Source organism: Marmota marmota, unplaced genomic scaffold, assembly GCF_001458135.2.
Source record: "Marmota marmota marmota unplaced genomic scaffold, marMar, whole genome shotgun sequence".
In the NCBI taxonomy this organism is placed as follows: Eukaryota; Metazoa; Chordata; class Mammalia; order Rodentia; family Sciuridae; genus Marmota; species Marmota marmota.
Window position 1 is genome coordinate 467,706 of NW_026005674.1, and position 15,318 is coordinate 483,023.

General features: G+C 35.6%; 1 protein-coding gene across 1 annotated transcript; it reads right to left on the reverse strand.

Moving 5' to 3' along the window:
- Positions 1-3,354: 3,354 nt before the first annotated feature.
- LOC107160818 (heterogeneous nuclear ribonucleoproteins A2/B1-like) lies at positions 3,355-4,461 on the reverse strand. The gene has a single exon (XM_048797573.1). It carries the CDS (start codon positions 4,363-4,365, stop codon positions 3,355-3,357), a length of 1,011 nt encoding a protein of 336 aa, XP_048653530.1. The 5' UTR covers positions 4,366-4,461.
- Between the last annotated feature and the right edge of the window lie 10,857 nt (positions 4,462-15,318).

Here is a 15,318-nt window from a genome sequence, read left to right on the forward strand (position 1 = left end):
CTATTGTGAAAGCTCCTGAATACACATGTAAGAAAGAAATCACAAAGTTATGAATGTGCAATGGCCAGATTACAATAATGAGAAACATTGGCACTTCAGAGATTTGTCTTGACTACAGAGTTTACTGGCTCAAGGCCAATTCCTTCTTGGAGCTACCTTCATCCACTGACTGCTCACAGAACTAAAACAGCCTGCCGTCTCAGCCCAAATTTGGACAGTTCTAGCTTCAAAAATCCATTTAGCAGTCATCAGTAATGCATCTCAATACAATTTTTTTTTCTGCCCAGTCCTACTCTTTCCTTCCCTTGCCTATACAAATTTTACCCAGAAGGTACTCCTTAATAAGTATTCTGCATCCTAATCCTCATCTCAAAATCTGCCTCCTGGGGATTCTATATCAGACATTCGGATTCAGGAGTGGTCCCAACAGCTTGAGTGCTCTATCTCAGCTTCAGGAGGAAATGTATTCTTGAGTACTCTATTCCCTGTGTTTTGTGATTGTTTCTTATTTTGGTTATTCCTATATTCCTTAGAGTTCTTCACTTACTTATATCCAATCTGTCAGTATTCCAGTTTTTCATGATTGTTTTATAATTCTTTATGTTAAAATTTCCCTGTTAAAATAAAATTACTGTGTGATCTCCCCTCCACCTCCTCATCTGACAGATGGTTATAGGAACAAATAATAACCAAAGAGAAAATGAAATTGTGTCTCCATTACTAATGAAAATACATTTTGTTTAATAAAATTGGAAGTTACAAAGGTTTACTGAAAGCTAATAGGAAAACCAATGTGCTACCTAAGTAACACACAAGTAAGCTCTCTCTTTTGGAATGGGAATATGGACTGGTTCTGTTTGCTGTGGGACAACGGGGTCCATGAATCCATTCCAAGAGCATTTTATGAAGAAATTTGGAAATGCTGTTGACAAAACAGTCCTCAGCATCCAGCCTGCAATTGGGGATTACCTCAGCTCCAGAAAGCTGTCTCACTTATGGCCACACCCATCTCATGGGTGCCTTCACCCAGTGCCAACCAATGCCACTATAAAGGCCTAACCCCAGGCAGTATAACTGAAGACAACTCCAAATTACCCATATTCCCATACCAAACTCCCTAGGGGCTCAGCTGAGACTGATACTGAGCAGGCTGTGGCTCATTCCCTCCCAGTCCTGCTTCCTGATCCTCACTTCTACAGTACATCAGTAAACATCCTTCAATCTAAATTTCAGGTTATAGTCTTCTTCTCAGGGAATGCATCTTGCACTACATTTATTCTGCAAATTCTCAATTATTTCTTTGAATACTTCTACTGTTTTGCCTTCTTTCTAGATTTTTCTATTATTATATACTATCATTGTTTCGTCTATACAACATATCTTTTAGTGTTGGTCTTCACACTTTCCCCTTCTTCATTTGTTTCCAAACATTTTCTGAGAGTGGACATGTATTCCAGATCAGTAAATTTTTATCTTCATTGCCTTCATCTATTGTTATTTGTTATAAATGTTTGCTTTATTTCACATTATCAATGTTCTCACCCACTGGGTATATATATCAAGCTTATTTTAAGTTAGTTTCATTTTTTAGTTCATTGATTCTGCCTCATCTTTTTAATCAAGTCAACTTATTTTTCTTTTTATTAATGGCTTCATTTCTCAAATATATCATTGCCTTCAGTAAAATTCATATTACTCTGAAAAGATTAGTTATTTTGACTACTCAGATATTTAAAAGAGGAACCAAAGGTTACCCCTTTTTTTTCTGCCTCTTGCTGATTTTAGGGAGTGGTGGAGATTACACAATGCAGAGAAGAGAACTGCTGCTCCTAAAACTTGAACCTAATCACATTCCATTTAATTACTCTTACCAGGTGATGCTGACCCTGGAAACCCTGGATTCAAGAAATATTGGCTATAAGGAAAATGCAGTTTATCAGGCTCCCTCACCCATATGTCCAAGGAGCAATGTGTTATGGAAGTCAGAAGCAACAGTCCCTGTGTAGTCTTATGTAATGCATGAACTCATATTTGGCATGCTGCAGACTTTGTTGTAATCTTGTACATAAGGTAAACAGGACTTTCTGCTCTCCTATCCATCAATAAATATATGTCAGATATCTCTTCAGCCCCATGTATCTTCTTGAATTTGTCTAAATCATCAATTAACCTGCCTGGGATAAAGTAGTTATACCATACTGGCTCAGTACCTCCAATGGTCCATTGCTCTTTTTCTTTCAGAGTTTCCTTCCTTACTTTCTATTACCTAAATCATAGCATTTGTGAAAGTAAAAACAAAATTCCAAGGCAGGTATCTGCACCAGGCAACTGCTGATACCAACTACCAACAACACACAGATGTAGGTGTTCCCCTGAGCTCATTCCACTAATCTTACCAGAGCTTGACCTCGCTTTTTCTGTCTTGCAGTTGGAAAACAGTCAATAATCAGGCAATTTTTTAAATATTTTTAAAGCATAATTAAAAGTTTAGCCCCAATCAAGAGAGAGCTCAGATATAATACTTGGACTATTTTCCATAACAATGTCACTCACTGCTGTTCCCCATCACCTATTCTCACAGAACTAGGAAAAAAAAAAAACAGTCCCTATTAAAAACCAACCACTTTCTATCTTCCCAGGGATCTGTTCTTTGATTTAAGTTTCTTAGATCCACTGAGTTATTCTTTGTTTGCCATTTCTATAAGCAAGTTAAACACATGAGGACAGAAAATTCTTCTCAACTCTTTGCCATGAAAAAGGCCAAAACTCATTGCTACTTTTTCTGTACTCAAGATTTCCTAATTTGTGAGTTCATTTACAGGAAAAAAAATCATACATTTAGAAAAGATAAAATGAACAATGTAAATTTTTAATTTAAGTGCATTTTACTATTAATATTTAAATGACAAATAAAAATTAGTCCAAATAGATGAATATATTCAGTATTAAATAAGACATGAAAATTAATTAGAAGGAATAAAATTTAAATTAAACATTGGTTATCTCTATGTTTCAATTTGTTTAACCTTCCTTCTCCCAAAATAATAAACTATAAAAAATAACAATAATAATAATGAACCACTCTAGATTTTTCTTCAAATTTTCGAATTCTTTTTTTAACTGTCTCAAAGGTTTTTATTATTTTTATTTTTATTTTTTACAATCCTTCCCCCACAGTAAGGTAATGTTATTAAATAATCTAATCCATTCCCAAAATGGCTCTCTGCATCTGCTCTGGTGTCTTCTGCCATATCATTGCATATTTATGCATGACTGAGATAAGAATTTTCTTAACATTGTTATTTTGATAACCTGAAGCTGTTCAGTTACCTTTGAGCTCTCATCCTCTCCTATTTATACAATGAAGCTCAAGGCAAATAGTATGAAGCTCAGTAGATACTCCCACCATAATGGTGGGATGCTCCTCCCACCATAACCCTCACTTCCTCCAGGACCATAATTTCCTCTACCACATGGTCGCCCCATGTTCCTGCTACCCAAGTTTCCACTCTTCATTAGACTATATTTAGAAGGTTGCTGGTTATAATTTCCAAAATCATTATAATTTCCACTTCCATAATTTCCTCCTCCATAGTTGTCATAACCACCTCCATAGCCCCCACCCCGGTTTCCATAGCCAGATCCTCTACCACCATAGCCTCCTCTTCCTCCTCCATAACCAGGACTACCTCCAAAATTGCCACGTCCAGGTCCTCCTCCAGATCCATTAGAGCCATCCCCAAATCCACCTCCGCTTCCATATCCATCAGATCTTCCTCTGAAGTTGCCTCCTCTTCCATTCCTGGAACTTTGGACTTTTTGCATTTCTTGTCTAGACAAAGCCTTTCTTACTTCTGCATTATGATCATTGATGGTGTGGTATTTTTGCAATACAATTTTGTCCACAAGATCATGGTCATCAAAAGTAACAAAACCAAAGCCTCTTTTCTTTCCAGACTGCCTATCCATAATTATCTCAATGGTGTCAATTTTTCCATATTCTTCAAAATAATCTCTAAGGTGGTGTTCCTCGGTATCTTCTCTAATTCCGCCAACAAACAGCTTCTTCACAGTCACAGGAGCCCCTGGTTTTCCAGATTCCTCTCTTGCTACAGCTGGTTTTGGCTCAACCACTCTGCCATCAATTGAATGAGGTCTTGCAGCCATGGTAGCATCAACCTCAGCCTTGGATGAGAAAGTTAGAAAACCAAATCCTCTTGATGTTTTGCTTGCAGGATCCCTCATAACCACACAATCTGTAAGTTTTCCCCATTGCTCATAGAAGTTTCTTAAACTTTCTTCTGTGGTTTTAAAACTTAAGCCACCAATGAAGAGTTTACAGAACTGTACCTTTTCTCTCTCCATCGTGGACTCAGTCGCTTCAGCCGGATTTCCCGCAGGCAAGTGAGATAAGAGAGATCTCCGCAGACAAACACAAACCGGACTCTTCCTGGCGCTGGAGTGAGAACTGCCGCTGACGAGCACCTCCACACAGGACCAGCACTGCTGCTACTGCCGCTGCTTTTCTAGAACCTTCCTCCGACTAACTCCAATTTATTTTTAAAATGGACTTGCTTCTCCCTAATCTCTCCCCTCCCTAATCTCAGGGAAATGGGATTACCTTTTTTCCCCAAATTAGGCAGATTTATCTGTCCTTGAGTTCACACCCACCATAGGAATGAAGTAATCCAGACTGTGGGGAGGGTATCAGAAGATCTCAGAAATGACTCTCTCCCAAATTAACAAGTGAATTATAACTCCAGACAGAAAATGTCTGTGGAATGTAGCCTTTGAATCACCTCTTTAAAAGTTCCTTGTTCCTGCTGATGGGCAGAATCACAGCCTTTAGGACAGGTGTCCTCTGTGTTTCTCATTTTCTAGCAAAGCAAAAAACCGTCTCTTTTTCATTTTTTCTCAAAATGGTGCCCTCATTATTGATTGGCATCAAGGACAAGGACCAAGCTTTTAGCAACAAAAGGAAGCTTGCTGCTGTGTTTTCAGCATGTCCCTGGCATGTTCTCAGCCCACAGACAGAGTCAATTTTCCTTTGCTCAGACAGTTTCATGGCAAAATTGGTTGTGCAAAAGAGCTGGGTACAAAGTATCCATGCTTCAGTTTGTGTCCACTTGGCCTGTTGTGTATATTTTCTAGAAAATGCTGAGATGGTATGACTACATTTTGAAGAAGAGTAAGTGAGGGGCCAGGACAGTGGTGCACGGGTGTAATCCCATCGGCTCAGGAGGTTGAGACAGGAGGATTGTGAGTTCAAAGCCAGCTTCAGCAGAAGTGAGACACTAAGGAACTCAGTGAGATGCTGTCTCTAGCACGCACAACAAGGCCCAGAGTTCAATCCCTAGCACTCTTTTTTTCTGATTCCCTTGGTGTTGCCGTTTTCCCCTCTGCTCATGTGAATGTACACAATGGCCACAGCATCTCTGCACTGAGATTGCTCCAGACTGCAGAGGCACACAACTGTAGGGACTCAGATGAACCAAGAATCCATTGAGGAAGCTCAGTTGTGTTTGGCACACATTAAATTTTCGAATTCTTTAATGGCTCTTTAAAGTAGTGTCTCTAATATATAAAATATTTGCCAACTTATTTTAAGAATAATAACATGCACAAACACTTTGAAGATTACCTTTTATGGTTTTTATTGGTATGTTATTATTATTATACATATTACTGGGATTCATTGTGACATATTTGTACATGCACATGACAAAATCTGATCAAACTCATTTCCCAGTACTTCCTGTTCCCCTCCCCTTCACCCTATACCTGATTCCTCTCCTGTACTTTACTGGATGCCCTTCTAGCATTATTCTTTAATTAGTATATTATAATTACATATAAAAGTTGGAGTTTTTGAGGTATGGTCATACAAGGAGATACAACAGAGTATAGTTTGGTCAATTTTATTTCCCAGTACCTTATCCTGTTGCCCCTCCTCCCTCCTTCTCAATTCCCTTCCTCTACCCTATTAGTCTCCCTTCTATTTTGGTGAGGTCTCTTTTTCATTCTAATCTCTCTTATGCATGCAGGCACACATATGAGAGAAAACACTTGTCCTATCACTCTCGATTAGCATTATATTCTCCTGTTCTACCCATTTAAGAGCAAATAACATTATTTTATTCTTCTTTATAACTGAGTAAAACTCCTTTGCGTTTATATGCTACATTTTCTTTATTCATTCTTCTGTGGTTAAATGGATAGGTAGGCTGGTTCCACAACTTGGCTACTATAAATTGTGCTGCTATAAACATTGATATCTATGTATCAATAAAGCATGCTAATTTTAGCTGTTTTGGACAAACACCAAGGAGTGGAAAATCTGGGACATATGGTGGTTCCATTAATAGACTTTTGAGGAACCTCCATACTGATTTTCAAAGTGGTTATATTAATTTTCAGTCTGACCAACACTGTATAAGTGTGCCTTGGCCTAGAGAGCATGTATTGTTATTTTTATTCCTGATGATTTCATTCTAACTGGAGTGAGATAAAATCTTAGTGTAGATTTGATTTGCTTTTTTCTAATTGCTAAGATTGTTGATAATGTTTTCTAATCTCCCCAAACATAAAATACCTAAAAATAAATGTAACCAAAGAAGTGAAAAACCTCCACAATTAAAACTATAGAACAGCCAAGAAACAAAGTAGACTTTACAAAAGTGAAAGGCCCCACATGTTCTTTTCTTTAATATTTTTTATTTGTTGATGGACATTTATTTTATTTATTTGTATGTGGTGCTGAGAATTGAACCCAGTGCATCATGCATGCTAGGCAAGCACACTACCACTGAGCCAAAACCTCAGCTCCCCCACATGTTCTTAAATAGGCAGAATAGTATTAATTCTGGCTATATTAAAATGGCTATATTTCCAAAAGCAATCAATATATTCAATGTGATCCTCATCAAAATGCTAATGACATTCATGCAGAACTAGAAAAAAACAGTCCTAAAATTCATATGGAACAATAAAAAATAATAATAACCAAAGCAATTCTGAGCAATACAAGTAATGCTGGAGACATCATAATAGTTTATCTCAAATTATACTACAGAACTATAGTAGGATGGTATTGGCATAAAAATAGACATAAAGACCAATGGAATACAATTGAAAATGCAACAGAGACAAATGCACATAGATGAAGTCATCTGATCCTTGACAAAGCTGACAAAGACATATGTTGAAGAAAAGACAGTCTTTCCATATGTAGAAGAAAGAAACTAGATTCCAATCACTCATGCTGCACAAAAATCAACTCAAAGTAGATCAAACATAGAAGACTTAGATGAGAAACTATGTAACTACTAGAGGAAAACACAGGGTCAACAATCCAACATATTGGTGCAGGCATCAACTTTGATGATATGACTCCTAAAGCTCAAGAAATAAAACTAAAAATCAGTAAGTGTGATGACATCAAATTAAAAAGCTTCTACACAGCAAAAGAAATAATTAAGAGCATGAAAAATGAACCTAAAAATGGGAGAAACATCTTTGCCAAATGTTCTTCCAACAGGGGATTATTATCCAGAATATAAAAGGAACTCAAAAAAATTAGCACCAAAATTACAATCCAAGCAATGAATGAACAAATGAACTAAACATACATTTCTCAAAAGAAGATATATAAATGTCCAACAAACATATGGAAGAATACCTTTGAGATACCTTCTTTGAAGTCAAAGAAATTAAAGAAAAAGGACACATATTATATGATTCCACCTAAATGCACTTTCTAGAAAAGGAAAACTGCAGGAAAAAAAATGATCCATTGTCATTAGAAGCTCGGCAGAAGGAGGGGTACATTAGACAGAAGCATGGGAGAACTTTGAAGGCAATGTAATCATTCTGTACTTTGGCTATGGCTATGGTTATGTGACTGTATTTGTCAAAAAAAAATCACATAATTATATATCAAAAGATAGAATGTTACATTAAGAAATAAATTGGAAAGAAGAGACACAGTGGGAGAATTTGAAACAGAGAATTATATAAGTGCACTCCAAGATCAAACATCTGTGAAAGTGGGATAGAGTCTCATAGTAGAAGTATAGGTGACATTCATGCTGTGAACAAAATCTCTACTGTTTTTGGAAGTCTTTTTCATATCAATGGTTTTATGTACTACATTCTGTTTTAATTGTCAGCTACTTGCTTGTTTCTTATATGATAAATTATTTGAAGGTGGAAGAATGAGACTTGACCTAATACACATTTGTATTTTCTGAATTCCAGATAACACCAAAATGTCTCATAGTAGGTTGGTGATCAACAGTAATTTAAGGACAATAATGAATGAATAAAATCATGGAGGTCTAAGGCCAATGTGGCAGAAGAGATATCCACTTGGTATTGATTATGCCAGTATGAAAACCAGTATAAAAACTGGGTCATCTGGACATAGATCCCTGATGACAACCAAATTTGGTGCTGGGAAGAAAACACAGATGTAGCTGTCCAATAGTTAAGAACTTGCCTGGAAAACAATTAGAGGAGAAAAACAATATGTAGAGAATTTTTCAGTAAAGGAGATTTAGACAACAAAGGGCAAAGTAATTTTTCTATAATAGGGAAGAAATAAAAGTTCAGAAGAAAAATAAGGAACTTAGAATACAGACATTGTCCTCACCTGCCACTCCAAAGAAGGAGCAGCTTTGAAGTGAAGAATGATAAGAGAAAGTGTTTGGAGGAAACCTTGACACAGATTGTTCTGTGTCAATCAATGCAGTGGATCAACGCATGTAGTGGTATAAGAGAACTTTTTAAAATATTTCAGAGGTGCTAAGGAATTTTATTAGTGAGAAAATGATTCAAAGAGAAGCATTCCTCCAAAATAGAATTAGAATGGCAGTGTGGGATAGAAGAAGTAACATATCCTAAGATGAAGAGAAAAAAACAATACACTATGTTTTCCAGTATGATTTTTCTACTTTTTGCCTACAATTTAAATATGTACATATTGGTCCTAGAGAAGCAGGAAAGTCTTTTTTAAGATTAACTACATTTAGGTTGAGTTTTATGCAAATTAGTATTATTTATTCATGAAAGTGAGTGCCTGGCAAGATAAAAGAAAAAAAAAAAAACCCAAACCTATTTTTCAATTAAGAATGTAAAATTTCACCTTGTTTTATTTTGCATAATAGTCTTTGGGAAAGTGGTGTTTAAATTATTTATAAACCAAATTATGGTCACCCTGCCCTACTATAACATATATTAAAAGCAACTCTTTTGTCATAAATTATTTTGTAAAGTGGAAAAAGGAAACATGTTTGTATTGACTGTTTTCCATGGATAAAAATAAAATAAAATAAATTTAACCCTCAGATATTTGATATAATTGTGAGACTAATTGTCACATGAAAAATACTATGATTACAAAGAATACAAAAATAACAGGATCAAATCAAACACAGGTCACTGGTATGTGTGTTCCCATGTTAATATACTTATTCTAATTATGAGTTAATCTGATTTTTTCTGGAGAAGGTTACCTTTAAATATGACTAAACAGAAATATTATGGATGTATAACCTGATATTTTGACAGTCTTCCCTTGAATTTAATTTACCCACATTTTCTTTGACAGTTTTATTGAAGTACAATTAAAATATAAAAAAACGCACATATTTCATGTGCACAATTTGATGCAACTGCACATATATAAATACCTATGGTATCATCACCATAATTAAGTTAATAGATATATCCATTACTTTCAGAAGTTTCCTGTGTCCCTTGAGGTTTGTGGTTGCTTGGGTTTTGTGTGTGTGTGTGTGTGTGTGTGAACACTTAACATGAGATTGAACCTCTTAATTTTTGTAGTATTTGTATTAGTGCAGGTTAATAATACAGAATAATGAGTTCCTTGCAGCATATTTGTACATGCATATAACATATTTTGAACATTTACTTCCCTTCTTTAGTATCCCTTACCACCCCCTTTCTTCTTCCCTGATCCCCTTTCTCTTCTTTCTTAGACTCCCTATACTTTCAGATCATCTTTTTCTTCCACAGATGAGAGAGAACATGAAATACCTGTCTTTTGTGGTCTGGTTTATTTCACTTAACATAATGCTAGCCAATTCCATCCATTTTCCTGCAGATGTTTTAATTTCATTCTTCTTTATGGCGGAATAAGACTTCATATATATAATATTATGTTCATACATATAATATTTTCTTTATCCATTCATTTGTTGACAGACACCTAGGCTAGTTCTATAACTTAGCTATTGTGAATTGGGCTTTTATAAGTATGGATTTCTATGTAATACTAAAGTATGATGACTTTTATTCTTATGGATAAATACCAAGTAGTGGTATAGCTAGATCATACTGTAGTTCTGTAGTTGGTTTCGTTAGCTTTTTGAGGAAAGACCATACTTATTTCCATAGTGTTTGTATTAATTCATGTTACCATCAACATGTATAATAGTTCCTTTTTCTCTGCATTCTCACCAGCATTTACTTTTATTCACATTCTTGATGATTGTCATTGATTGGGGTGTGATGGAATTTCAATGCTGTTTTGATTTGCATCTCCCCGATTGCTAACATCATTGAAGACTTTTTAATGTAAATTTTAGCCATTTATACTTCTTTTGAGAAGGGACTATTTGATTAATTTGCCCATTTACTGACTGTGTTATTTGGGATTTGGAGGGTTTTTGTTTTAAGTTCTTTCTATATTCTGGATATCAATTCTGGTTCAGAAGAGTAGGTGGTAAAGATTTTCTCCCATTCTGTAGGCTCCCTCTTCAATCTGTTAATTGTTTCTTCTGCTTTGCAGAAGTTTTTAATTTGATGCAATCCATTTTTTTTATTCTTGCTATTATTTCCTGGACTCTATGGGTCCTATTCAGAAAATCTTTGCCTATGCCTATATCTTAAAGTGTTCTCCCCATGTTACCCTCCAGGAGTTTCAAATTGATGGATCTTATGTCTTTGATCCATTTTGAGTTGTATTTTGAGACATACGGATAGTTTCAGGTTTCTACAAACAGGTATCCAGTTTTCCCAGTACTATTTGGTTAAGAGGCTATCTTTTCTCCAACATATGTATTTAATATTTTCCTTCAGAGTCAGGTGACTCTAGTTGTGTAGGTTCATTTCTGTCTATTCTATTCCACTGGCCTACTTGCCTCCTATTATGCCAGTACCATGCAGTTTTTGCTGTTATGGCACTGTGTTATATTTTGAAATTGAATATTGTGATATCTTTAGATTTATTCTTTTATTTCTCAGGATTTCTTTGGTTATTCTGGTTCTTCTGTATTTCTTGTGTATTTACAATTGTTTTTACTATCTGTAAAGACTGTCATTGGTAATTTCTTGAGGATTGCATTGAATCTGTATATCACTTTTTATTAGTTCATTTTACTTATACATAACATTAGGATTCATTTTGGCATAATTATAAAAGCATGTAATATAATTTGCTCTAATTCAGTTCCCAGTACTACCCTTTACCCTCTTCTGTTTCCTTCCCTCTATTGATCTTTCTACTATTTACTTATAGTTTACTTATAGTTTTTTGAAATATCAAATTATGTACATAGAAAAGATAGGTCCATTCATTCCACTCCTCTTTCTTCCCTTATCCCATCCCCCTCCACCCTTCCCTTCAATCTCCTTCCTCTACTCCACTGATCTCTCTTCTATTTTCATTTGATTTTCCCTCATTTTCTTTCTTTCTTTCTTTCTTTCTTTCTTTCTTTCTTTCTTTCTTTCTTTCTTTCTTTCTCTCATTCTTTTTTCTTATTTTGAGCTAACATCTGCATATCAGAGAAAATATTCAAGCTTTGGCTTTTTGTGTCTGGCTTATGTCACTTAGCATGATGGTCACCAGTTCCATTAACTTATCATCAAATGCCATAACTTTATTCTTCTTTATGACTGAGTAGGACTTAATTGTGTATATATACCACATTTCCTTGTCCATTCATCTGTTGAAGGGCTCCTAGGCTGGTTCCATAGCTTGGTTTTTGCGAATTGGCTACTATGAAACATTGATGTGACAGCATCATTATAGTATGCTGATTTTAAGTCCTGTGTGTGTGTGTGTGTGTGTGTGTGTTTATTTATTTATTTATTTAGAGGACTGGGATAGTAGGTCATATGGTGGTTCTATCCTAGATTTTTTGAAGAATCTCCATACTGCTTTCCAGAAGTTCATACTAATTTGCAGTCCCACAACTATGCAGAGTGTACCTAATACATAGATATTTGTTCATGTTATTTCTAAGACCTTGGGATGCATAATTTCCTCTTAGAACTCCCTTCACTGTATCCCACAGATTCTGGTATGTTGTGCTTTTATTTTTACTTAATTCTATGAATTTTTTTAATTTCCCTGATTTCTTCAATAACCCATGGTTTATTCAAAAGTTTATTGTCCAATCTGTACTATGTGTTTGCATAGTTCCTATAGTGTCTCTTGCTATTGGTTTCTAATTTCATTCCATTATGATCTGATAAATGCAAAACAAATTCAGTTTTTTTTTTGTATTTGTTAAGATTTCCTTCATTGCCTAAAATATGATCTACTTTTGAGAATGTTTCATGAGTAGCTGAAAATAATGTGTATTATGCTGTTGTTGGATAGAATATTCTGTAATTAAAATATTTAAGTCCATTTGATCTATAGTGTAGTTTTTAACTCTGATAGTTTTATTGATATTTTAACTGAATGACTTTTCTATTAGCATGAGTGAGGTAGTGAATTCATCCACTATTATTGTATTGGGGCCCACTAATCCCTTTATGCTGAGTATTAATTGTTCAATGAAATTAGGTGTGCTTCCATCAATGTTTATAGCAGCACAATTCACAATAGCTAAACTGTAGAACCAACCTAGATGCCTTTCAGTAGATGAGTCAATTTAAAAAAATGTGGCATATATACAATGGAATATTTCTCAACAACAAAAGAGAATAAAATCATGGCATTTGCAGGCAAATAGGCAGAGTTGGAGAAGATAATTCTAAGTGAAGTTAGCCAAACCCAAAAAAAAACAAATGCCGAATATTTTATCTGATACAAGGAGGCTGATTCATAGTGAGGTAGGGAGGGGAATCATGGGAGGAATAGATGAACTCTAGATAAGGCAGAGGGGTGGGAGGGGAAGGGAAGGGGCATGGGGTTAGAAATGATGGTGGAATGTGATGGACATCATTATCCAAAGGACATATATGAAGACAAAAATTGGTGTGAATATACTTTGTATAAAACCAGAGATATGAAAAATTGCGCTCAATATGTATTATATGAATTGTAATGCATTCCACTGTCATATATAACAAATTATTTTAAAAAATAAAAAGAAATTGGGGACCGGCAGAACAGGCCCAGAGACCCACCGGCATGGTAGTCACATCACCCCAATTGGAGGAGGGGCAGAGCCGCCACCCGCGCCTGCAAGTGCTAGTGATGGAACTTAGGGTTTCTTGCCTTACCACTGAAGTAGACCCTCAGTCCTGTTATTACTTTCTAATTGATAAATAAAAATTGAATATATTTGTGGTATACCATATAATGTTTTGATGTATGTATTATGTTGTGAAATGATTACATCAGTTGAATTATCATTCCTATTGCAATTTCTTTTGTGTGCATGTGTTGAGAATGTTTAAAATGTTTTCTCCTTAAGAAAAATTTGGTGTATATACACAATGGAGATTTATTCAGCCGTAAAGAAGAAATAAATTATTCATTTGCAGCAAAACGGATGGAAACGAAGAACATTGTGTTTAAGTGAAATAAGCAAAACAGAGAAGGCCAAGGTTCATGGTGTGTTTTCTCTTATATGTGGAAGTTTTCTCTTATATGTGGAAAAGGAAAAGAAAAGTGGGCTGATCCCATGAAAATTGAAGGGAGATCAGGAGAGTAGAAGAAACGGACCAGGAAGAAGGAGGAAAGAAGGGAAGGGGACAATACTGGGGAACAATAATAGCTAAATTATATTGTTATATTTTGTGCATATACAAGTATGTAACAATAAATCCCACCATTTGGGGAGGGCACCAGGGACTGAACCCAGAGGTGCTTAACCACTAAGCAACATCCCCAGCACTTTTTATTTATATTTTAATTTTGAGACAGAGTCTCACCAAATTGCTTAGGGCCTTGCTAAGTTGCTGAGGCTGACTTTGAACTTGTTATCCTCCTGCCTTAGCTTCCCAATCCACTGGGATTACAGGAGTATACCACCAGCCCCAGGTCACCATTGTATACGATTAAAATTCATCCATAACAACATGGAAAAAATGTTTTCTCTTAGCAATTTTCAAGTGTACAATATATTGTAGTTCTATTTTTAACATTCTGAGGAATCTCCATACTGTTTTACATAATAGCTGTATCAATTTACCACCAACGTAAAAAAAAGGCTAAATGAAATTTCTACATAACAATTTTGCTTTTTTCTCCTACCTCGTCCTAAAACTTGGGCATCTCTTCTTGGGTTAACTAGGGCTCTCCTGCTGCCTAGGAATCTGTATGACATTCAGACCACCCTTCCCACTTCCTCCACATACTTCTCTCACCACCATCCCATTAATGATCTCACCATTCCCTGGTAATTGTTGATTTTGTAATAGCTGTAAAATTCTAGCAATCAAAGCAGGAATTCTGTTCTTTGATTTCTCATAGTTGACGTCCAGAAGAACTTAGGGCCCCTGTGGGTCAGTATTGCTAACAATATGTTAAGATTTTAGCTTTAATCATTTTGGGTTGGGAAAGGAGGGGAGTAAAGGGTATGAGGGTTAAGATGAGGAAGAAAGAGGGAAGAGATAGGACCAAGAAGGGTAGAGGAGCCTGGTCCTTCCTGGTGTGTACTGAAGCTGCATACCTGATGGCATGGTAAAGCGTGGAGTTATGACTTTCCAGATAAGCCTTCTTGTTTGATCTTTGAAATCTGGAAAACTTGACCATGGTTCCAATATTATAGGCAGAACTGAAAAGAAAACTTACCTGTGATCTCTCAACATCCAAAGAGAGGAATCAACCCCTCTGGTCCTTGAAGAAATAGTTTTTCTCCCAGAAACAGTGGAGGCTCCTACTACTAGGGAAAAAGAAATGAGGCTTGCCCTGGCTAGCAGATGGTTTCAATACATTATATGTGATAATTTATTATAAAATGACTATTGTGTACCAGGCAGAAGAAATGGGTGATATTTCATGATTTTTTTTCCTCCACATTTATTGATGCGTGAACACTGTTTTCTCTTTCTTTCTTTTTTCTTTTTTTTCTTTTCTTTTTTTTTTTTTTTTTTTTTTTTTTTTTTTTTTTTTTTTTT